Raw genomic sequence first — 23,223 nt, 5'->3', positions numbered from 1 at the left:
AAATGCGGCAAGCATTTTTACGAACCTTTGGTTTTTGAAATGGGCTTTGGCGCCTTCACGGTAGCGATATTTGACCTTGGCTGGGTAATTTTTGGAAGGAGCTACAGCGCAGTCGCGCGTTTTCTTCCCGGCGTGAAAGCGCCATCACTTCCTATCCTTCTAAAAATATAGAATCCTTGGACTAACCCATAGATATAGGAAACGTATATAAAGGTCTAGATAAAATATTTCAAAGGGAGTCAATACGGAGGTGATAGCTAGCAGAAACGCATAATTTCTGCAGGCTATCCTTATAAGGCGCTATCTATCGGTATAAAAGTTCGTGCTATCGTCGCGAGAGCCATTGTCTCCTGCTTAAAAATTATATTAAAAGTCACCAACAGATGGTGTCTAAAGAATACGGCCTGCGGAAAGGTCAAGCACTTAGTACTAAAATGCTAAGAGAGCTCGCGCTCTTAGTCACGTCAAGGACAGTAGATACAGGGACGAGAAAGTGTATTGGCGGCCTCTGTTGGAATATATCACCTAAAACGACCTAAACGCAAGGAGAGTTAGTTGTAAACAAAAAAAATGGCGGTCACCTAATTTTAGCGGTTCTTGACAGGCTTAAGTGTTCAAAACAAATGGGCATTTTTTTATTTACGCTCGTAGTTTTATTTTTAATTTAACATCAAAATGGTAAAACCTAACTACAATAATACCACGTCTTAACAATGGCCGCGGTTTGTTTACATCTAACTCCCCGTGAATATGAAGACGTTTAAAATCGAATTTTTTCCCCCTGCTTTCTCGTCCCTGTATCTACTGTCCTTGGTCACGTGCCTTCCTCGGTGTCTGCTAGGTGTCAATTCCGTATTTTATGTTAGGCTTAGACGCCCCGAAATTTATCTAGACCTTTATATACATTTCTTATATCTATGGCTCTAACCACGGCCAACTTTGATGTCTCGCGCTACAGCGGCCATCTCATTCGTTGATGTTTCTGTGTTAACCTATGAGCAAATTGTGTATGACGTCAGTGCCCCTAGCGGATTATTATTTCTAGAATAGCTTTTACATTGAAGCCAATATAACAACCGAGCGTGGCGCTGACCTCCTACACATTATAGTACAGTTTATAGGGGGAAAATCCTTGCTCGCGGAATTTCGACGAATGTGTTGGCCGCTGTAGCGCGAACAGCGCGTGATCAAAGTTGGCCGTGGTCTAACCAAGGAGGATAATAACCGTCTAATTGAGTTGCGATCATAGAGATAGAAAAGAAATAGAGGCACTATTGTAACTGGCGAAGTTGACCGCGATTGCCGACCCCTTTTCGCCAATGTAGGAAGCCATGAGAAGGACAGATTACGTGGCGCAGTCGACGCGCGGTGAAAGGAAATACATTATGCCTTTTTGAAAATCAGCTGTCATTTGATGTAAACAAAGGAAGGATAGATGGCGTTACAAATTCTGCCCATCTCCGCTTTCATACATGCGCGGGGGGGGGTGAATTTTCCCGGTCAAAAACAGGGGTGCCTTAACGCGGTAATCTTCCCTCTATTTCTTTTCTATCTCTATGGTGTATGGTTGGGATTATGAGTAGATGAAGTCGTCTGCTCAAAAACACGTCTCTGATATCCGTAAAGTGACGTGGCTCAGCTGAGTAAGTATTTCGATTTAATTTTCTACGGTGTTTTCATTTAGTTTTACGTAAGCAATTATATTAAAACTTCCAAAATAAAAGTTATATATCATTGAATTTTGAAGTGATTATTTTTTTATACAATTGATTTCCTTAATAATTTAGATTTTCTCAAATATAGATTAAGCCTTTACCTCTTTTTAAAAAAATTCTTGATTTTGGATGCAGCAGCAAGACCAACCCTTTTAAAATGTTTTATTCCTAGAATATGTCTACATACGTTTCATATCAAGATTTCATTCAACAAAATGAAGATCGAGACGGTGTTCGATTTAGTTGGAATGTTTGGCCTTCAAGTAGGCTAGAAGCTACTCGCCTTGTGGTACCATTAGGATGCCAATTTACACCTCTTAAGGAACGCTTGGACCTGCCTCCCATCATATATGATCCAGTTCTATGTACAAGAACTACGTGTAGAGCCATTCTTAACCCTATTTGGTAAGCACATTGTCTTCATCAATGCAATTTCAGTTACTGCAAGAATGTATTAGTTATTGATTAATTTAGTCTTCAATTATTTCAGTCAAGTTGATTATAGATCAAAATTATGGGTCTGCAATTTCTGTTTCCAAAGGAATCAAGTGCGTATTTTTAGCTTGTTTCTTATATTTTATCTGGGATGTATATTTAATTTTGAAGTGTTTATATCTGTAGTTTCCTCCACAATATGCAGCAATTACCGAGTCTCATCAACCTGCAGAACTCATTCCCCAATTCTCAACGATAGAGTACACGATTCAACGAGCAACCTGCATGCCTCCTGTTTTTCTATTTGTGGTGGACACTTGTTTAGATGATGAAGAACTGACGGCATTAAAGGTCAATTTTTAAATATTTAAATAATTTAATTTGACTATGAAACTGATCAATTTAAAATTCCAGGAGTCATTGCAAATGTCTCTCTCCCTTTTGCCGCCAAATGCCTTAATAGGCTTAATTACATTTGGAAAGATGGTTCAAGTACATGAATTGGGGTGTGAAGGATGCTCAAAGAGTTACGTGTTTCGTGGCACTAAGGACTTGACTGCTAAACAGATACAAGTCGGTTATTTTATTTAAATGTTTGTGTATGAGATTCTAAACATTTGTAATGCAGGACATGCTCGGTATTGGTAAATTTCAACAAGCCCCAGCTGGTCAAGTTGCTCCAGGCCAACAACCTGGTCAACAGCCTCGTACCCAAGGACCTTCCCTTCCCCCTGCTAGTCGTTTCCTTCAACCAGTACAAAAATGTGACATGAGTCTTACAGATCTGTTGAATGAGCTGCAGAGAGATCCTTGGGCAGTAGCTCAAGGTAAACGCCCATTGCGCTCTACTGGTACTGCTCTGTCAATTGCTGTCGGGATGTTAGAAGTAAGTACCCTCTTATATGGTATTACATATTTCCACGTAGCAGTCTTTGGTTACAAGAATTTTATGTAGTGCACTTATCCTAACACTGGTGGACGCATCATGATGTTTGTTGGTGGCTCTTGCACTCAAGGTCCTGGAATGATTGTTGGTGATGAACTCAAACAAACGATAAGATCTCATCACGATATTGAAAAGGATAATTGCAAATACATGAAGAAAGCTTTAAAAGTTTGTATTTTCTATTTATATAAGCTGCAGTTTCAAGATTTAATTTCCCATTGGATTTATTATTAGCATTATGAAGGTTTGGCAACTAGAGCCTCGGCTAATGGACATGTAGTAGATATTTATTCTTGCGCTCTTGATCAAACTGGTCTTGCTGAAATGAAATCGTGCCCAAATTTCACTGGGTATGCATTAAAAATAAACTAACAAAAAATTGATTGAGACAACCTACAAATTTTTTTTTGTTTTTGTTTTAGTGGTCATATAGTAATGGGAGACTCCTTCAATTCTTCACTTTTCAAACAAACTTTTCAACGTGTTTTCTCCAAAGATTCGAAAGGGGAATTCAAAATGGGTTTCAACGCTGTTATGGAAGTTAAGGTGCGGTATTCTCCATATTTTTATAGCATTATGAAGCTTGATTTTTTGTTTTTTTTTTTAGTGTTCGAGGGAATTAAAATTATCTGGAGCAATTGGTCCTTGTGTCTCCATGAATGTCAAAAGCAGCAGTGTATCCGATACCGAAATCGGGATTGGGAATACTTGCCAGTGGAAATTTTGTGGGGTAAACCCTACTACAACGACTGCGGTCTTTTTTGAAGTTGTAAATCAGCATAATGCTCCGATACCTCAAGGAGGAAGGGGTTGTATACAGTTTATAACTCAATATCAACATCCAAGTGGTCAAAAAAGGGTGCGAGTTACAACCGTGGCTAGGAAGTAATTAAAATGGAAAACCTTTAAATTCAAGGGTTTAATAAAATATTAATTGAATTTTTTTATGTACAGCTGGGCAGACGCAACAGCCAGTATTCACCATATATCCGCTGGATTTGATCAAGAAGCTGCTGCGGTGTTAATGGCTAGAATGGCTTGCTTTAGAGCTGAAACGGAGTCTGATGGAACCGATGTTCTGCGTTGGGTAGACAGAATGCTTATACGACTGGTATGCTTTACTAATAAAGCTTTATTTTACTCTTTTAACTTTTTATTCAACAACCATTTACAGTGTCAAAAATTTGGAGAATATACCAAAGACGATCCAAATTCCTTCAGATTTTCAGAGAACTTTTCCTTGTATCCTCAGTTCATGTTTCATCTTAGGAGATCGCAGTTTCTCCAAGTATTCAACAACAGTCCTGATGAGACTTCGTATTACCGGCACATGTTAACGAGAGAAGATTTAACACAATCGCTAATTATGATACAACCCATATTATACGCTTATTCCTTCAATGGACCTCCGGAGGTGAAATTTAAATACAAATTTGTTAAATTAAGGATAAGTTAATTCACAAACTATGTTTCTTAGCCTGTTCTATTGGACACGAGCAGCATACAACCAGATAGAATATTACTCATGGACACATTTTTCCAAATTGTTATTTTTCACGGAGAAGTAAGTCTTGACTTTTGAATTTTATATTAAGGCACTTTGCTTATTATTTCCTATGTTCTTTAAAGACTATCGCTCAGTGGAGGAAAGCTGGTTTTCAGAATTCAGCTGAACATGAAAATTTCCGCCAACTACTTCAAGCTCCTTTAGATGACGCCCAGGAAATTTTACAAACAAGATTTCCAATGCCTAGGTACATTGATTGTGATCAAGGCGGTTCTCAGGTATGTCTTTACAAATATTTTAAAAATTATAAGTGTAGGTTAAACATTTCTTTTCAAATTTCCAGGCCCGATTCTTGCTTTCCAAAGTAAACCCTTCAATCACTCACAATAACATGTACAGTTGGGGACAGGTAATATATTCGTCTTAAATTGTTTTCAATTTGGGATTTAGGTGGATGGAATTTCTTCTTGATTTACTTTCTTTTAAGAAATAGTTTTAAAAATGCCCATTATTTTTGTTTTCTTTTCATGTATTTGTTTGTATTATATCAGGCTGCTGAAGTGCCAACGGTATAATTTTATAAATTTAGGGAGATATTGGTTATGGTATAATTATTGGTGAAGGGCAAGAACAATTCAAGGCAACTGTTGCCTTGAACCATTCTTGGTGAAGGGTTATTTTTTTGGTTTTCTTAAGAACAACATCTTTTTACATAGTATCATAAGTGAATAACAAACATAAGTATGACACTTCCTATTCACCCAATGCAAAATTTTTAATGATGGTCTGTTTCGCCAATTACAAAGTAAACCATTATGTACCGACGGACTGACAACTCTCCGCGAACTGCTCCTAGTATTTGGGCAACCTTTTCGGTGGACCAGAGAAGGCCTATTGAAATTTTAAATGCTTTCAAAAGTGTAAATAGTGCTTACTTTTGGAAAATAGTGATGAATTTTTGAATCGGAAGATAAAAATGACTATATAATCACTGGCTCCATTTCAGAAGTTAGTTTTTTTTTCGAATTTCAAACCTAAACGCGTGTACGCTCTTATTTCTCGCCATCAAATTAACCAACTATTTGGCCAACCGAAAGAGTAGGAAGGGAGGAGTTTCCTGTTCTGAAAGTTCCTATTTTGCAATCACTCCACGCCAGACTATCATTAACTGAATTCGTTCTGTGCCATACTTATGTTTATTATCCATTTATTACCCCCCCCCCCTCTTGGAAAGTCTAACATGATGAACACAAATTGTCCCAACATAGTCATTCTTTCAAAGTACAAAAATACATTTTTGTTATTGGTTGTTGTTTAATTCACCTTTTCAAGCAGATCATGTATTTCATGCATGAGATATATACCAAACTTATTTCTGCGTTTGTTCTAATTTACCTAAAGACCAATCTTTTAACAAATCTAATACTTTTAACATTCTTCGTATTACCAAGATAAATATTTTGTGCATGATAAATTAGAAATATAGTCTGCATTTTACAAAATATTTATCAGTCTAATATTTTGTAAGAGAAATGTTTTATATATTTTTTAATTATTCCATTCTGGACCTTATTTACTAACTAACAAGCACGTACTTTGTTTTCCGTTTTTTTCCATAATTTCCCACATGATTTTGGATCATTTTTTGCCTTTGAATATCTCAGATGCCATCTTCTGCCACGGTATATATACATTTTAAAAGTTTATAATTTTTTTAAAGTGTTGGCTGGATTTTTTTACTTCAATTTATTTCTAATGATTATCTATTTTTTCTTCCTGGGATTTTAAAATATTTTATAAACTTTGTCATAATTAATTTAATATTAATCTTTTTACAGGACTCTGGCGCCCCTGTCTTAACAGATGATGTTAGTTTGCAAGTATTCATGGATCATTTGAAGAAGTTAGCGGTTTCTAGCTCTGCCTAAATTTATTTCAATATTGTTGGTACTTTGAAACGTGCAACTGAAATAGATGGTATAGTATTTAAGAAAAACAAACTCTTTACGCGTCAATCTTACATAAATGGGTGTTTTGATATAAATACAATTATTTAAAATTTAGGACAAAATATTATTTGAAATAAAACCCACTTTATTTTATACAAGATTATCTACATTTTACACTATTTTCCTTGACTAAAATACTTTCCAAATATAGTAACTTTGTTCATTGTGGACAAGCGAGCTTGGGTCAAATTCTTTCAAATACTAAATTTTTATATTGTGAAAACTAAAAATAAGGAATGTGCATTTTAATTGTAAACTCATGATTTTCAGAGCAAAATCAAGTCAAACATTTTTTAAATTTCATCTAAATGGTATTAACATTCTGTATAAAATTCGCATTTCCTTTTTAGCGTATACTATTTATTAAAACTATATAGAAGTTAAATAACAAACAAACAGTATAAAAATACTTCTTCAAAGTGAAGGTAACTTTGAGACCTTTTTTCTTTTGTTAAATTCAATGCAAGAAACGGATACTCATTTTTTCCTCAACATCAGTACGTTCAAGAGTAGCACAAAACTCTTCAAATGAAATCTTTTGATCTCCATCCTGATCAGCTTCCATGATGGTACGATCAGCAATACTGGCTAACTATTACGTTAAGATTTTGGGATTAGTTTAGGATTGTATTAGTTTTTCTAGCAACATCTTTACTTGATCTTCCGAGATATTGGCTCCAACCATCATGTGTAAGACTGCCAGAAGTTCATCACGAGAAATTTTATCATCATCATCCAAATCATACATTTTAAATGCAACTGCATAATAAGTATAAAGATTATGAATAAATGTAACTTTGATATAATTTACAGTCGTACATCTCAGTTTCTCTTCACGGTTATTTAGCTTGTTTTCTTTGCTCTTTTTAATTGGTCTGAATCTTGATAGAACCCTCATGAATTGTCGGAAGTTTATCCGATCATCATAAGCTTCAGCAAAAAATGCGTGTACTATCCTGTCACCTAGTGGGTTTATAGCTAGCTCGGGTATCCGCAAGAAATCTTCACGGCTATAATATTAAAGGGTTGGTTAAATTATAGATTTAATGATTGCATGAACCTTCAGTTTACCTGAGAGTGCCATTATCACCTTTATCCAGACTAGTAAATCTGCTATACAGTCGTTCAATTTGACTTGGCAAAACTAGAGTGAATATGTATGTTAATACTGCAAAATTTGTATTATTACAAAATGCCTAAAATTTTCATTTACATCCAGTTTCCTGTTGGATCTCAGCGATTTCTTCAGTCTGCAACATCAATGAAGATTTGGTACCCATTTTTTTGGCGTGTTTTTCAAGGACGAAAGTCTAAAGTGGATTAAAGGAAAGTTAGCCTGGGTAATTTTACGCGCCAAGGCCTAAAATGCGAATTAGTATTTTATTAATATTACTGTTATTTGAAATTCTATTTTGTAAGAAATATTAATACACTATTAAATTAATCAAATAATTTTATCAGAACTTAATATATTTCGAAAATAATTACCTAAGGTGAGTTAAATACAACTAGAACGAGTGAGCGTATTCAATGATGCAATGGGATTATTTAACAAAACAATTAAATTTTTTTAATAGAATGGACACTAGATGGCACTTTTGATTAGTGTCATTTCAGCTACGCAATATTTTGACCTTGACACCAAAAATCAGACTATCTGCGAAATCCGCGCTATTCGAAGTGTTTCGAGTCATGGCAGATTTTCTTGAATGCCTAGAGGTAAACCTTTTAATATTATTCCACAAATATTCTATAATTTAGATTTCATTGTTGGTGTTCCCTTTTTAGACATATGCTCCAATATTTGCAGCTATACATCCGGGAGATGATATACCGGATTTAACGAGGGAGTTGGTTAATGAAAACCTAATCAGAAATGACAATTTAAAAATTCGAATGCTTGCAGCGTCTTGTATTTCTGATGTTTTCCGCGTATTTACAACGAACCATCCGTACCAGCAACCCGAAGAACTCCAAGTAGCATTATATTATAAACGGACAAGTACGGATTTTACGTTATATCTATTTTTTCTTTCAGACAATTTTATTTTTATTCGTAAAAGCTTTGAAAGAGCTAAAAGATCCGAAAGTGCCTTGGTTTAAAGATTGCTTCCATATTTTGGACAATCTCATGTCTTGCAAAATTTTCACGTACTGCAACAAATTGGAATGTCCGGAAAATATATTTTGCGAGCTCTTTAAGGAAATCTTTGATATAATAAAGTAATTTTTGCCACTAATTATCTATTTTATAAAGTATCTCAGGCGAAAAATTGAATGACGACACCAACGGTATTAAACCACAGATAAAAATACTCCACCGGTAATGGCGCACACCTCTAAAGCTACAGCTATGACGTATAGCGCGATTTAAAAACCGTAATAACTCTGAAGTCTTAATTTTTTTCTTCATACAGTAGCTAACTACACAATAGAGTAGTTTCAGTTCGTAGCTATGGCTATGGTCGCCATTTTGTGCGGGATTTTTTCTCTATGGGAAAAGCATAGGTGACGTCGTGTCACGTGATACTGAAATCACTGTATAATAATCCCATTTTTTGGTCTAAATGTATAAATAGAAAAAAGGTTTTGACTTTTTCACGTTGTATAACAATTAATTATTTAAATATTACAGTTACGTCCGAAATAAGGTTATTGAAGAATACTTAACAATTATGTTGGTCGATTTGACTAGAGGTGGTCACGCGCTATCTCCCCAAGTGCTGGATATTATCCTCGAAGAAATGACCAGATCTAGAAAAAGTTGTTATCGCAATTCCCGTGTTTTGTGTGCAAATCTGCTGGTACTAACTTTTAATTACAAGGATCCAGTTATCAAACAAGTATGCTAACCAATAGTGCTTGAGTAAAAAGTTCGCTTTCTCGACGCGGTTTTAAAATTCGGTTTTGCTTTTTCAAAAACCAATAAGGTAGTTAGGTTAACAGAGAAGATGTAGCTCTGTAGCCAGCATAGACAGTATTAGGGATATATATTGTCTATGGAGCCAGGCCCTCCAAGTGCCTCCATTAACCGAGAGAAAGGGGGAATGTTTTCCCGGGGCATCCGGGCATCACATCAGCCACAAATTATCTTCACCTAAATACATTAAAGATTGTATTTATTTATACTTATGGAAAATGACTTTTTTAAGACGAACTAAGAGCATCTTGGTCGAATTTCCCCCTGGCGTAAAACTGGAGGGGAGGAGGGGGGTACGTCACCGGGTGACCTTCAATCGCTTCGGAAGCCGTCACTTTTAGGGAACCAATGAGATACCTGGCTGATTTGATTTTTTTGAAGGGGGAGGAGCTTACGGCTAGAGCTACGAGCAACAAACACAGCACCCCACACAAGGAGAACGCGACCCGTCAAAAGTCGTGCATTTTCTTGCGTACAGTTTTCATTGGTTAGACGCTTTAGCGCCTGCTGCCGTCGGAAGGGGGAAATTCGGAAATTGTCATCGAGCGAAAAGGCTCGTCCAATGAAATTTGTACACAACACTATGTAAGCGTGTTTAAAGGCTAGCTGGGTCCTCCTTGTTTTTGTTGCTCCTAGGCTAGAGCGCTAAAAAACGGCTCAGCATAGTCATTCTTCGCAAGTATAAATAAATAGATTCTTGATAGATTTGTGTAAAAATGTATTGCTTTTTACAGGACGTAATACATTACATTTTAAATAAATCAGGGGAGAGTAAAATTGCCGTAAAACAATGCGATCTGATCGCCGAAATTACCGGACTTTGCCCTCAACTAATTGTTCCCGCTTTACCAACTCTTAAGTCAGAAATAACCGTAATTTTCATCGATTTATAGTCGCCCATATGAAGACATTATACTAAATTTCTTTCACTTTATATTCAGAACACTGACCAAAACAAACGCCTCAGAGCAACGGAAATCGTGGCACGTGTATGCTCTTTGTGTAACGTTGACCAGACTGTACTAACGCTTTTGTGGCCGCTTTACCTAGAACGGTAAGCCTTTTTCAATTTCTAGCGAATATTTCGAATTTCCAACATTCATTAATAACTAAACTATATAATATCAAGGATTGATTTATTTATACTTATTAAGAATGACTATATTGAGACTACTTTTAAAGTTGTTTGCAATAGACGCTTCAATAAAACATTTTAAAGGAAATTGCCAAGAAGTAATATATCCGAGAGCCAGGACCTGCAGGGTACTGTTTATATAATGCTTGTTGAAATAATGGAAACTTTTCAGCTGTACGGTATGCAACAAGTGTTTCCCTTTAACCAGGTTGCTTTATTTTGACATATTAAGGCTTAGCAAAAACAGGACGTTCTTTTTACAGGAAGCTTTTTTAGCAGAAAAAGTTTCCATTATTTATTATTATTATTATTATTATTATTTTATTAGAGCTTTCTCATTGCATTGACGGTTTTGTTACGAAGCGCTTACCCTTTTCCGGCACGTGACCTCAGAAAAATCGGGCTCGATCGGTTGCGGTAAGACGCAAACCATGGAGCGAATTTATTCTGAGTTCCGGCGGGAAGTGGGTAAACGCTATCGGCAACGCGCGAGAGTGTGATTTCGAATCTAGGGTACGAGTTTAAATTATCTTTGATTGAAGCGCCTATTTTTCCTCAAGCTCTAACAGTAAAAATAGTCTCCCTATTCTTGAGAGATAAGTAATAAGTATTCATATCTCTATACTACTACTTAAAAAAATGTATAAGTTATGGAATACTCATGATATTTGTTACTTAATTAGAATATTAGGCTCTTTCCATGAGCGCACCCAGAGCGACCTTTCGGTGTCGACGCATCTGAATGGTCATGAAAATTACGCGACTCGATATCGCCGCCTGTTTCCATTGTCGAATCGAACCCCCACTGATGAGTAGATCGCTCCATTTGTAGTGCTACTAACTGGCACTTTGAAGCATTTATCCTAATATCTTCTTTCTAGCCCAATGCGGTGGATTAAGTCAAACTCGACTTTCACCCAAACTAATTTGACTGACGCTTACGCCACAAATTTATACGTTCATATAAATGTAAATTTGACGGTGAAATTAGTGAAGTAGTTTGGATATATAATTCAGATTTTACCTGATCATGTGAGAAAAAGATAACGGATCGATATGTTCAGATAGAAATTAGAAGCACTAGATTTACCAGTTGTTTTTCAATTCGGAAATTGGCTAAGAGGCACACCGAGTATAGAAGGAATAAGGAGAGAAACACCCAAAATGTAGTGAGAACGATGCGATGACCGTTTCCAAGAAACAAAAAGGAGCGATATTTTCTCCCCGGAACACCTCTTTTGTCGTGACAAGAAGGTCGACCACTTTTATCGCACTAACCCGTTTCCATGACCGTTCAGATGCGTCGACACCGAAAGGTCGCTCTGGGTGCGCTCATGGAAAGAGCCCCTATATTAAAATCCATTATATATACAAAGATAAAAACGTTGTGCAAAAGAAAGCGGCATACTTGTTTATTAATTTTATACAATGTTTCTAGTTTTTATTATTATAATTAGGGGGTCATAATCAAGAGGTTTTATTTATTATTTTGATTTTAAACGTTCGTTGGAGAGGATAATCAGGAGATTATACAGTTTTCAACTTAAAAAAATATCAAGAGTCATTCCAAATTATCTCGTGAACTATTAGTTCTATATGCTAGTTATAATTAAATAATATAAGTCTTATTTGTTTTTAATTAATTAGAGAAATGTGCGCCATCACATTTTAGGTATTATAAACTTTGGTTACTATTAACTTTTAGATTTAAAGATATCAACGTCGAGATTAGACAAATATGCGTCGAGTACTCCGCCATTATAGTGGAAAATCGTAGTGAAATTGCTCAGATAAATAAATTGGTGCGGGATTTGACTGGTCAGTAGCCAATCATTTCCCCTAACACACCATTAGAACAAAATTAACAAAATAACAATATTTTCCTCAGAACATTTGTTGGCCAGAAGTAACGACTCTAAGTACAGCGTCCGATTGGAGGTCGTGGAAGCCATCACCAGTTTGGCCAAAAATAAATTTATCGGTCTGACACATGACCTGGTGGGCGTGTTGAAAGAACTCACCCTGGACCCTCGGGTAACTTAAACGTTTTGGGTTTTAATAAGTTAAAGCGTCACAGAATCGTTTGAAAAATTCGGACCAGTTTCAGGTAACTCCTCCCCTTCCATCACATGACTCAGATATACCTTCTAGCTTCCCCAGGCAGCCCAGCGGTTCTGTAATTCTGATAAAAACATACTTGTCCTATATGTTGGAGCAGGAATCCATAACGCTACTTGGAATGAATATCTCCCCATATCCCCTGTGGTATTTTGTGGCGGAACATTATGGGTTGGGCCAAAAACGCTTATACCGCCTTAAATGACGTGAAAGCTCTCGCGTTTGATTCGTTATTAAAAATATACAAGTTTTTGTTAATCGTCTGCTTGTTTTCATCATCAGGGAAAAAATGACAGAAGCCATCGGCATAGTTGATTTAGATGTTTTCCGGTATTAGGATCCGCAATAGATGAGTCATTAAAACCAATTCATGATTTAGAAAAAACAGTAGTTTAAACCAAGCTTCAAAGAAAAGAGCGATAATAATGGTCCGTAAAGACATAGAGAAAAGAGGGTAAAGATAAAGTCCTTTCCTCCAAATCCTGAACAAAGGCCTAACAGCTCAGATCTAATTGCTATCAAAATCCTGTGCGAGTTATAATAACATCCAACCGAGCGCATCCAACAAATTAAAGGCAATCCTGTTATGATAGGATTTCAAAGATGTGTTGCACAGGGCTTGGCACAAAGTTTTAAAACCATTGGATCTTTTCCTTGCAGTATTTAAACCGGCGCGGAGGGAATATTATAAATGCCATTCTCTAAAAATATGTTCATTTTCGAAACAACTTCTTTCAACCGTTTTTAAAGGGGCTCCAAAGTTCGGTGGCAAAATGTGTGTAAAGTCAGTAAAGTGTGAAAGTTACGGTTGACTCTGCCCGCCTCTGCCAAGGCCGAGTGAGGGGTTGAAAAGCATGCTCAATTTGCTTTTTTTTTGCCACCGAACTTTGGAGCCCCGTTAAGTTCTTTTATAACTTTTTTTTCTTATTCATATTTTGGTTTATCAGAACTTTATCACATTATAATCAATTCCACCAAAGACCCTAATTAGCAAGCAGACAATAGAGCAAACGACACATTAGTCACGTGGTTTTATGAGAGGAGGAGCTAACTCTCGGCTCATAAGCTCCGTCTACTATGTTCCGCCACAACGTCGGGGAATCAAAGCAGTTATTCATTCCGAGTAGCGTTATTGATTCCTGGTTTGAGTTAATATATGTCTCCGAAATAAGTTAATTTAGCGACGTAATTGGTGACCCAAAACTATCACTTAATCCTCTTTTGGTCACCGCATACCGTCAACAAATGGTTGTTAGTTTCTCACTGCCTTCTGTGTCTGTTTCGCTCTCATATATTCGTCGGCATCGTCGCTTGAAATCAAAATCCACGTATTTGTTTCAGACGTGTGTATAAAGTTATGTGGATTTTGCTCTCATGAGACTAATTTCACTTTATTTATTTTTCTTTTTTGTTGAAATTTGCATTATGATATTCAGTATATGATAAATTTTTGTCCTATATAATAAAATGTGTCCTGTATAATCCTATAAATTAAAAAAATAAACCTACTTTTCCTATAAGGAATTTAAATTCTATAGAGATATTTCACTTGTATAGGGGTCTACGTCACCAATGCTTTTTCGTATTGAGAAACCCGCTCAAAATGGCGATCATTACACTGCCAAAGCTAGGGAAAGAAGACGACGTGAAATATCTCTATAGCCCCAACCATTGAGTTGGGAATAAATAGAGGTACAACTAAATCTGGCTGGCGCGGGACCTATTTCGTTCAATAAGGAGACTTTATCAACTTTATCGTTCTACCGTGGCGGCATCTGTCTCTAGTGGTGGCAACTATATTGCAATTGAATTTTTTCGCGAATCTGATGCGAAATTGAAATGTATGATTACTCGTAACAAACAAACCTTTGAAGTTGTTTAAAAATAATTTTATTCTGTCAACACGATCCTTTTTAATTCAAGTTAGCTAATAATTTTTTTTTAGCCATATAACAAAATATAGATGGCGCTACCGCCTAATTATAAAGATGAATTTCGTACAGTCTTATCAGAACAGGTCCCGCGTAACCATGGCAACCGAAATCGTAATTGTAATTCTAGCAGTATTATTCCCAATTCAATGGCCCCAGCCTCCAGATTCAAACGATTCTCTGGCACTTTAATTCAAAGGACTTATTGTTTGTATATTTATATTTAAACAGTTTAAGACTCGCGAACGAGCGTATTGGGCCTTGGCAACGTTATATAAATGTAACGATGATGAAGAGTTTTCCACTTGGTTTTGTCGACGAGTTTTAAAATTTTATAATCACGAGAATGCCAAAACGGAGGATTTGTAAGTAGATTTCGCTCGTTTCGCTTCATTTTTTTCTTTTATAACTTCATTGGACGACAATTACGCAGAAATTTGATGGAGACTATCGTCCACACTTGTCTGATACCCCAAAGCGACTCGGTGGAAGCGAGAGTCCGCAAGATGTTCCGGATTTTGATAAACATTAATGGTGCAACGCGAAAGTAATATACATAATATAGCCCTGGAGGATGACTATGTTAAGGCGAATGTTCTCTAGGAACCAGCGTTGCCAGGTCATAAAACTGAAGTAGTATCGAAGCTCAAAAATTACAGAATTTTCTAGATAATTTTAGTACACAACTACGCCCAACTTTGATTAATCGCTATAGCGTGGTAGCACTTGATCATAGTTGGAAGTGGGTAATGTATCAGTCCCCCACTTCCAAATTCCACCAAGGACAGTATCTACTGTCCTTGGTTCCACGGCCTTCGTGATTAGTTGGCTGTATTGGCGAGTCTAAGAAGGTACAAACCAAACACTCCAAGGAGTAGAATATTTCCATTCTTAGTCTACTAGGAGTAATATAACTGACCGGAAACGGCGTTCTTAAGTTAACAGAAAGAAACTTTCTAAAATTTCTTTAATTATCGCACAAATATGGGATATACATTAAAATTATCGCAAAATGCGTACTATATAGTACGCATTGAAATTATGGTACGGAGAAAATCTAAAGGTAATATTATCGAAATATTCTATAATAGATGCTTCAATAAAACATATTCAAGGAAATTGCCAAGAAGTAATATTTCCGAGAGACAGGACCTGCATGGTACTGTTTATATAATGCTTGTTTGAATAATAGCAACTTTTCACCTTAGCAAAAACAAGACGTGTTTACAGGTGAAAAGTTTCCATTAATTCAACAAGCACCATATAAACAGTAATTTGCTAAAATTACTTCTTGGCGATGTTGAAGATGTTTTATTCAAGCGCCTATTATAGTACGGATGGCAACGTTGCAGTGGGCACGTAAAGCGGGAATAATTAAATCACGTCGGAAGACGTCAGATTTAGGGAACTAATTAGCTGATTACTCTTCAAGCCTGACGGGGATTGGCAGCAACGACAAAAATCGTAAACAAGAATGGATTTATTTATACTCGGGGAGAATGATTACTTCCCCCCTAAAAAAAACAAATCGGCCAGGTATCTCATTGGTTCCCTAACACTGACGTCTTCCGACGCGATTTACGCATACGCCGGTGACGATTATACTCCTCCCCTCTTTTGCCCGGGCAGAGTTGCCAGATGGGCGGTTTTCCCGCCCGATTAGGCTCCATTTCAAAGCGCTTTGCGGAAATAAAAAGCTTGGGCGGGAGACGGATTTTTCGTGTTTTCCACTAAATAGCGTAAAATGTGTAAACTGAGGAAAAGTCGAATGAAAACGAGGCGATAGCGGGGTTAAAATTACGCGTGACCAGGGGCGGATTTAGTCATGGTCTTTCAGGGCTGCAGCCCAGGGCAATCAAAGGGCCCCCTTCGTGGTCCAAAAATAAATCAAAACAATTTAAATTAAAAAGGGGTAAAAAAAGAAAGTTAAGACAAAATGGCGAATGAGTCGCCACAACTAACCCGTAGTTGGGTAGGCCCCAAACCGTGCTAGTCCAGGGGCCCCAAAGTTAACGGTCCGCCCTGCGCGTGACTACTCTAATATTACACCACAAATCTGCTGGTTTTGGTTTTGTTAATGTTTATCCGAGAAATTGAAGTGTTTGATAATAAATAATCTGATTAGTTTTAATGTGACTAAATCAGAAACTGAATAGTGTACAACGGTTCAATTATGCGACGGTCGGCTACGATACAAGTCATGCTTGAGCTCGTTTAACGACGGAGTTCAATTATTCTAAAACTTGTTGTCATGACAACAATTCTTACAGAAATCAGGTTCAATTAATTAACCTTCAATTTCTCGGCTTCTGATTGGACTAATTTGGTTCTATTAAAGTTATTTGAACTAATAATATGGCGAGCAACATTTTTCTAATTGGAAACAAATCCGTATAACCCAACGGTTGTTGAGTTTTTGAATGACCTTGAAGACAAGGTTCAAGGTCATTCAATTTTACACTAGTAAATGTCCCCCTGCACGAGGAAAGTCCCATAGAGATTTGAAATTTAAAAAAAAAAACGTTTTTCAGTTATTTATCATTTTTTGTTTTTTTAGTAATAGTAATTATTTGATAGAAAACTCGCGCTTCTTTAAATATTTCCGCTCTATTTAATGAAAATTTGGTTATAAAATGGGCAAGAATTTCGGCTATTTTTCGAGAGAAAAAAAACATTTTGGACGGTGGGCACTTTTTGGACTAGTTTAATTTCCGATTAGGCTGCGGGACGTCACTTATACCTGGCAACTCTGTACCAGGGGAACATTCGACAATGATGCCCACGTATCTTCTCGACATAGGCATTCCCTCTAAGTATAAACATAAGCCTATCAACCCTAAGTTTGAATCGAAAGGCAGTGTTGGTTCAAGCAAACGACTGGCGAAAGTACAGCGCTAAATCCACCCGGTGGCGGAAAAGAGAAACGTAACGCGTCCCGCAATGCATGATGCCAGCTAGGAGCAACAAACACAACACCCCACACAAGGAGAACGCAGCCCGTCTAAAGTCGTGGATTTTCTTGTGTACGTTTTTCATTGGCTAGACGATTTAGCACCTGCTGCCGTCGGAAGGGGAAAATTCGGAAATTGTCTTCCCTCCCGCCCGTAAAACGTTCAGCGTAAAGGCTCGTGACGCTCGTCCAATGAAATTCGTACACAACCCTTCGTTAGCGTGTTTAAAGGTTAGCTGCGTTCTCCTTGTGTTTGTCGCTCCTAGATGCCAGCTGCTTTGGTAAGAGAGAGGTGCGTAGAGAGAGAAAGGGGGAAGGAAGAAGCTTCAATTTATCTCTACCAGGTGCCGATACTATCGCCTGATTTCTTCTTTTTCGCCCGTCCAGTGGTGGTACAAAGGGTGCTATGCGCGTTTCAAACTTAGAGGTTATAGGCTTATGGTATAAATAAATAAATAAATAAATAAATTGTTGGTCTAATCAATAAATCGTTTCCGTAGCGGATTTGTCAAGCTCGTATATCGTCAGGGCGAGTATGTCGGCGAAATTGTTTGAGTGAACCGCGATTGTTGGTTAAAATATTTAATTCTAGGACGCGAAAAGAGCTCAAGCGGTTGATGGAATGCCTCGAAAGTCCAGTAAGCGAAGAGCGAAACGAAACTCTCGAGGCACTTTTATTAAAATTGGAAGGTATCCGGTTTGCTTATACGTCAGACGAGGTTTTTAAAACCAGGTTGAGACTACGTTTCGTAAAACAAAGTTTATTTTACTGAATGGTAATGTAAAAAATTAACTTTGCTTTACTGAAAGACCCTCCCCGGCAGTTGAAAAATTTGCTTGGAAATTAAGAAGCTCCCTCCCTTCCCTCGTGACAGCATTTCAAGCCAATAATTTTCCTGCATTTTTCCAACCCTATTATTGCAGCTCGCCCGGAAAGTAGTAAAAATCAAACGCCGGGGTGGCACGTGGGACTACAACAGTTCCCAATTTCCATTGGTTAAAGGGCAACGCAAGTGAGCTGGCAAAAAAAGAAAAGAAGCATGCTTTTCATCCCCCCCAACCCCTCACTCGACCTTGGCAGAGGCGGGCAGAGTCAACCGTAAATTTCGCACTTTACTGACTTTACACACATTTTGCCACCGAACTTGCGTTGCCCTTTAAAGAGACACTCCGGCGTTTGAATTTTAGAAGTTTCACGCGCTTGTTTCCAGAATATGATTGGTCGTATCCGCTACCACGTGGTAAATCCGGGCCGAATCTTTCGAACGCCGGTGTGGCCCTTGAAATGGGGAACCGTTGCTACGTGTAGTCGCTTCTGGTGTGGTCATTTACCACGGTTTTATAATCGTCTGAAAAAAGTATTACTGCCGTCATAAGACTATCAAGGCCCTCTAAGTTTGAAACGAATGGGATTTTAACGGTAAGCAAGTAACTAGCCAAACTGGCTACATGAATCCACCTGGTGGTAAAAAAACGAAACTTATGCACAAATCCCCCAATGCATGCTACCGTAAACTGCTTTGTAGATGGCCAAGAGGTAGTATACAGAGTTGAGGGGATTGGGAAGATTTGCTCTTTTTCTCCGCCAGGGGCTCGTCAAAATTCTAAGAATTATTTCCTTGATAGCATAGATGTTGATAGTGAGAATTCTCACTTCTCAAAATTTTGACGGTCCTTCTCAAAGGGGGTGACGTAATCTCTTCTCACGAGTTGTCTTGAGAAGAGTGAGAATGCCTCCGAGCATTCTCACTTGCTCAAAAAGGGGGGATTTTAAAAATAAAAATGGCAGCTAATATTCTAATCAGTTTACTTGATGCTGAAGAAAATAAATATTATGATATTTTTTGGATGAAAAGAAATTTCAGAGAAAACCGAATGTTAAAGTAATTTATAATGAAATATTTCCTTTAAAATTACAAATAAAATGTTTTCTTCCTTCATATATTGTTGTGAAATCGTGTAAAAATAATGTTTATTGTCAAAGGCTTAGTTTACAACGTTCGTGGCATTCTCGTAAGCCGCCATCTTTAGAAGAATCTATTTATTTTAGAATTTTGACGCGCCCCAGGTAGCGTAGATCCTAATTTTGATTTCTCTCACGCCAATCTAGTGCTGAATACATGGACCCTTATGCCCAATTCAAACTTAGGGGGCCTTGATAGTCGTATGCTATCGTAATTATTTACTTTATCGTTATTAGTAGTTCACCTACCGAAATCGCTCAATCCGAAGGTGTACTTAAAAACTTTTTGTGGTCTTCTGGAACTAAACCCTCCATTGCGACAACGCGTCCAAACGTTCCTAAGCTGCAAAGTGTCTTGCGAAGATGCTCAAAAATGCGCGGTTAGTTCATTCACGGACTGTAAATTTTAGAGGACGAGTAAAGCGTTGCCTTCCCCTGTAGAATTTTGGTTTCCCCGTGCATCAATCACTTCGAAATAGAGAGAGAGAGTCCGTCAAAGTCATTTGAACCAGGCATAGGGCTAGTCCCCCCCCCCCCCTCACGCATGTTATCTGGAAATCTGGCCGACCGAAATACAAGCGCTTTAGTTTATGACCTTGAGCGACTTCCGTCAGCCTGATCGGTGAACGGGGCGTAAAATAACTCGGGAATACCGGTCCTCTAAAATTTACAGTCCGTGGTTCATTCGACCATTTTTGCATGTATATCGTACTCGACCACGGGACTAATTAATAGCTTTGCTTATAGAATATTCAACGTCCCTTTCCCTCTATCTTGTGAAGACTCGCTTCCCCTACATTATAACGTCGTCTGTGCCATCTAGAAACAACAAACACCTGCTGCCGTCGGAAGGGGAAAATTCGGAAATGGTCTTTCCCACCGCCCGTAAAACGTTCAGCGTAAAGGCTCCTCCAATGAAATTTGTACACAACACTGCGTTAGCGTGTTTAAAGGCTAGCTGCGTTCTCCTTGTGTTTTTTGCTCCTAGGTGCCATCGTCTTCCGTCCCACCCTCAGCTTATTTACAGAGGTTAGAATTCGAAAGCGATAAGTGGGGGACCGTTACGAACTTCCAGCCCGAGACCCAGGGGAATTATGGCGTTCGACGCGCCATCTATCGATGAATTGCTTAAACTATTTTTTAGATAATTTTTTGTGTTTTTAGTGAATTAGCGGATGTTTATTTTAGTTTCTGAAGATAATTGAAATAGCAGTGTAGAGGTGTATTTGTTTCATCTTCATATTGTTCATTAGGTAAACAAGTTTTTGAAAATTAGGGGCCAGGAATGTGGCTTAGGCTTTAATCATAATAAACACATGACTATATACCGTGGTAAACATTTTTTTCGCTTTAGGAGTATAGGCCCGTTAATAGCGCCACCTGCATTCTAATTTTAATTATAGATAGTTAAAATATAATTTTTAAAGTACAAAAATAGTATTTTAAAACAGCAATTTTTGCTTTAGTTATAATTAAATTATACTTAAATTTAAAATAATAATTAGTAATTTTTCGCAATCAAGGTGGCGCTTGGGAAGCTATAATTAAAATGGGGATAAAAGCCAGCAGTACGTAACGAACCCCCTTCTTTAGTACGTACGAAAGTACACCGAGTTCTAACCTGCGTAAATGAGCCGTGCCTTAGGCTTAGACAACTTATATCCAACGCGGATAGTTTCTTCAAACTCGAATGATGCGAAATCTGTTGTCAGTTTCTATAATCATTGAAGGTGCTTCGCAAATTAGTAGTTAAAACTAATAAGGTACGATTTATTATAACTAAGAAGTTTTTAAGGTTCTAATTAAGTTAATATTTAGTTGAACTATCCACTATTTTTCGAATTATTATGAATAAAAAAGCACTTTAAAAGTTTACGGATAAATGATGGCACCACCAAAGTGTATCCACCGTTCGTAAGAATAATATTTTAATTGTAGCCTCACGGAGACTTGGAAATAGGGGGTGTACGGGCAAGGAGGATTAAGGGAAGGGGAGTTGTATTGAGGCTTCTCTTATGGCTGCATCCGTAGTCAGAGAGCGTGAGACGCCCAGTGGGTGGGAGCGGGAGGAAAACGTATGTAAAATACCGGCTCGCGTTCCTGTTTTGAGCGCCCTCTAGTTAAAACAATTGTTGAAAGTTATTTCGGTTTTTATTTTGAGAATTTTGCTGCTTCGGTGTTTCGTCGTGAATACGCTAAAAATGTATGTCGACTAGATTTACTTAGTAAATAAAATTCGAATTTTTTTATCACGCGAAGATTAATATCATATAACTAAAGTAAGAGCATTTTCCATATAAAAAATATTTTGAGTTTTGCAAATTGTTTACTAATGTACGGCATTAGAAAAACAAACACCAAAGCAGCCGAATTCTCAAAATAAAAACCGAAATAACTTTCAACAGTTTTTTTAACTAGAGGGCGCTCAAAACAGGAACGCGAGCCGGTATTTTACATACATTTTCCTCCCGCTCCCACCCACTGGGCGTCTCACGCTCTCTGACTACGGATGCAGCCATAAGAGGAGCCTCAATACAACTCCCCTTCCCTTAATCCTCCTTGGTACGGGTGTCATTGAGACTCAAAATAAATCCCGGGACACTCCAAATAAATATTTCAAAATGTGGGTTGAGTGTCGTCGGGACACCCGGTAATAATATCACTATTTCAAAGTCTGGCCTTACGAGTCCCGTCGGATGTAAGTGTCCTGAGCCTAAGTGAAGACGACGGGGGAAAATAACGTTATGAAATAGGGGTAGTGGCAAGGGTAGTTTCACCCACTGACCAAGAATAATGGGAATTTTTGGCAGGAAGTGGTAATGAATGCCTTCGAACCAAACTGCCCTCGTACAGTGGTGAGGGAATTACTTCAGAGGGTTCCGGTAATGGTGGATGCCCATGGTGCGCGAGAAATGTTAGATCACTTAAAGACAATTTTAAATACTCCAGAAGATATCAAAGACTATTTATACTCGGCCCTTATACAACTGAAAGTAAGATTAAATTTTCCTAAATTTTACGTTTTTTTTAATTTATTTTTATTTCCACTTTTTCAGCTTATGACACTAATTTATCCTAGCGCTTTTCGCGAACTAGAAGCTGAGCTTCTAAACTTGAGACATCATGCCGAGAGCAACGACGACGATTTCGTGAAAAATAAAGTTAGAAATATCCTGGAAAATCTGGGAATATCGCAATTGCCTTAACTTCAGAAATGTCCATAAAATTGTTTATTTGAATTATATATAATATAGAAAATTATATTTGTATGAAATAGGTTGACGTTGTTTAATATGAATTCAATTTGAACTTACTTTTATTTATGTATTTAGCTTAATTATTTGTAGCTTGGTTAAATTTAACGTAAATACTTCTATTCATACTGCGCAACGTTTTGTGTGTGTGTGTGTTTTTTTTTTTTTTCAGTTTACGTAGAAACTCATAAATTGCTGAATTTTCGTCTGCTAAGCGAGCGCTTGGATTTTATGGGCTGCTTAACAGACGAAATGAACTTCTCACATTGGCCGCTACGTGCTCTATTTAATCTGGAAAGGCTAATAAGTGGTGGCGCCAGCAATAATCACGACTAGACTG

At 37.5% G+C, this 23,223-nt stretch overlaps 3 protein-coding genes across 11 annotated transcripts; 2 read left to right on the top strand and 1 right to left on the bottom strand.

Moving 5' to 3' along the window:
* The first annotated feature begins 1,554 nt into the window (after positions 1-1,554).
* On the top strand, positions 1,555-6,716 carry Sec23 (transport protein Sec23). 4 transcript variants are annotated; one of them, XM_090173798.1, is made up of 18 exons: positions 1,555-1,643; positions 1,888-2,120; positions 2,206-2,263; positions 2,337-2,501; positions 2,565-2,723; positions 2,779-3,036; positions 3,106-3,264; positions 3,331-3,446; positions 3,519-3,642; positions 3,704-3,981; positions 4,051-4,207; positions 4,271-4,510; positions 4,574-4,660; positions 4,726-4,881; positions 4,947-5,012; positions 5,155-5,172; positions 6,268-6,285; positions 6,442-6,716. In XM_090173798.1, exons 2-18 carry the CDS (start codon positions 1,891-1,893, stop codon positions 6,529-6,531), a joined length of 2,379 nt encoding a protein of 792 aa, XP_090029924.1. In that variant the 5' UTR covers positions 1,555-1,643; positions 1,888-1,890; the 3' UTR covers positions 6,532-6,716. The 4 variants fall into 4 exon arrangements, with proteins under 4 accessions (XP_090029924.1, XP_090029926.1, XP_090029927.1 ...); XM_090173799.1 differs by lacking the exon at positions 1,555-1,643 and adding an exon at positions 1,663-1,746; XM_090173800.1 differs by lacking the exon at positions 5,155-5,172.
* elm (calcineurin like EF-hand protein 1 elm) lies at positions 6,675-8,227 on the bottom strand. Of its 2 annotated transcripts, XM_090173809.1 has the most exons (6): positions 8,101-8,227; positions 7,826-7,922; positions 7,684-7,756; positions 7,432-7,622; positions 7,268-7,371; positions 6,675-7,204 (listed from the first exon to the last, which is right to left on the bottom strand). In XM_090173809.1, the coding sequence occupies exons 2-6, from the start codon at positions 7,890-7,892 to the stop codon at positions 7,070-7,072; spliced, it is 570 nt and encodes a 189-aa protein (XP_090029935.1). In that variant the 5' UTR covers positions 7,893-7,922; positions 8,101-8,227; the 3' UTR covers positions 6,675-7,069. The 2 variants fall into 2 exon arrangements, with proteins under 2 accessions (XP_090029935.1, XP_090029934.1); XM_090173808.1 differs by lacking the exon at positions 8,101-8,227 and having other exon boundaries at positions 7,826-7,964.
* Positions 8,228-8,280: 53 nt separating this feature from the next.
* LOC149948689 (sister chromatid cohesion protein PDS5 homolog A-A-like) lies at positions 8,281-22,840 on the top strand. Of its 5 annotated transcripts, none has more exons than XM_090173804.1 (15): positions 8,281-8,331; positions 8,401-8,589; positions 8,651-8,835; positions 9,248-9,455; positions 10,267-10,404; positions 10,474-10,586; positions 12,373-12,485; positions 12,556-12,701; positions 14,948-15,081; positions 15,150-15,263; positions 18,167-18,199; positions 18,259-18,356; positions 19,870-20,009; positions 22,440-22,622; positions 22,686-22,840. In XM_090173804.1, exons 1-15 carry the CDS (start codon positions 8,305-8,307, stop codon positions 22,833-22,835), a joined length of 1,971 nt encoding a protein of 656 aa, XP_090029930.1. In that variant the 5' UTR covers positions 8,281-8,304; the 3' UTR covers positions 22,836-22,840. The 5 variants fall into 5 exon arrangements, with proteins under 5 accessions (XP_090029930.1, XP_090029929.1, XP_090029931.1 ...); XM_090173803.1 differs by having other exon boundaries at positions 19,867-20,009; XM_090173805.1 differs by having other exon boundaries at positions 19,867-20,009; positions 22,709-22,811.
* The last annotated feature ends 383 nt before the right edge of the window (positions 22,841-23,223 follow it).

Source organism: Leiobunum rupestre, chromosome 4, assembly GCF_980474605.1.
Source record: "Leiobunum rupestre chromosome 4, qqLeiRupe1.1.hap1, whole genome shotgun sequence".
In the NCBI taxonomy this organism is placed as follows: Eukaryota; Metazoa; Arthropoda; class Arachnida; order Opiliones; family Sclerosomatidae; genus Leiobunum; species Leiobunum rupestre.
This window is presented reverse-complemented; position numbering and strand designations above follow the sequence as displayed.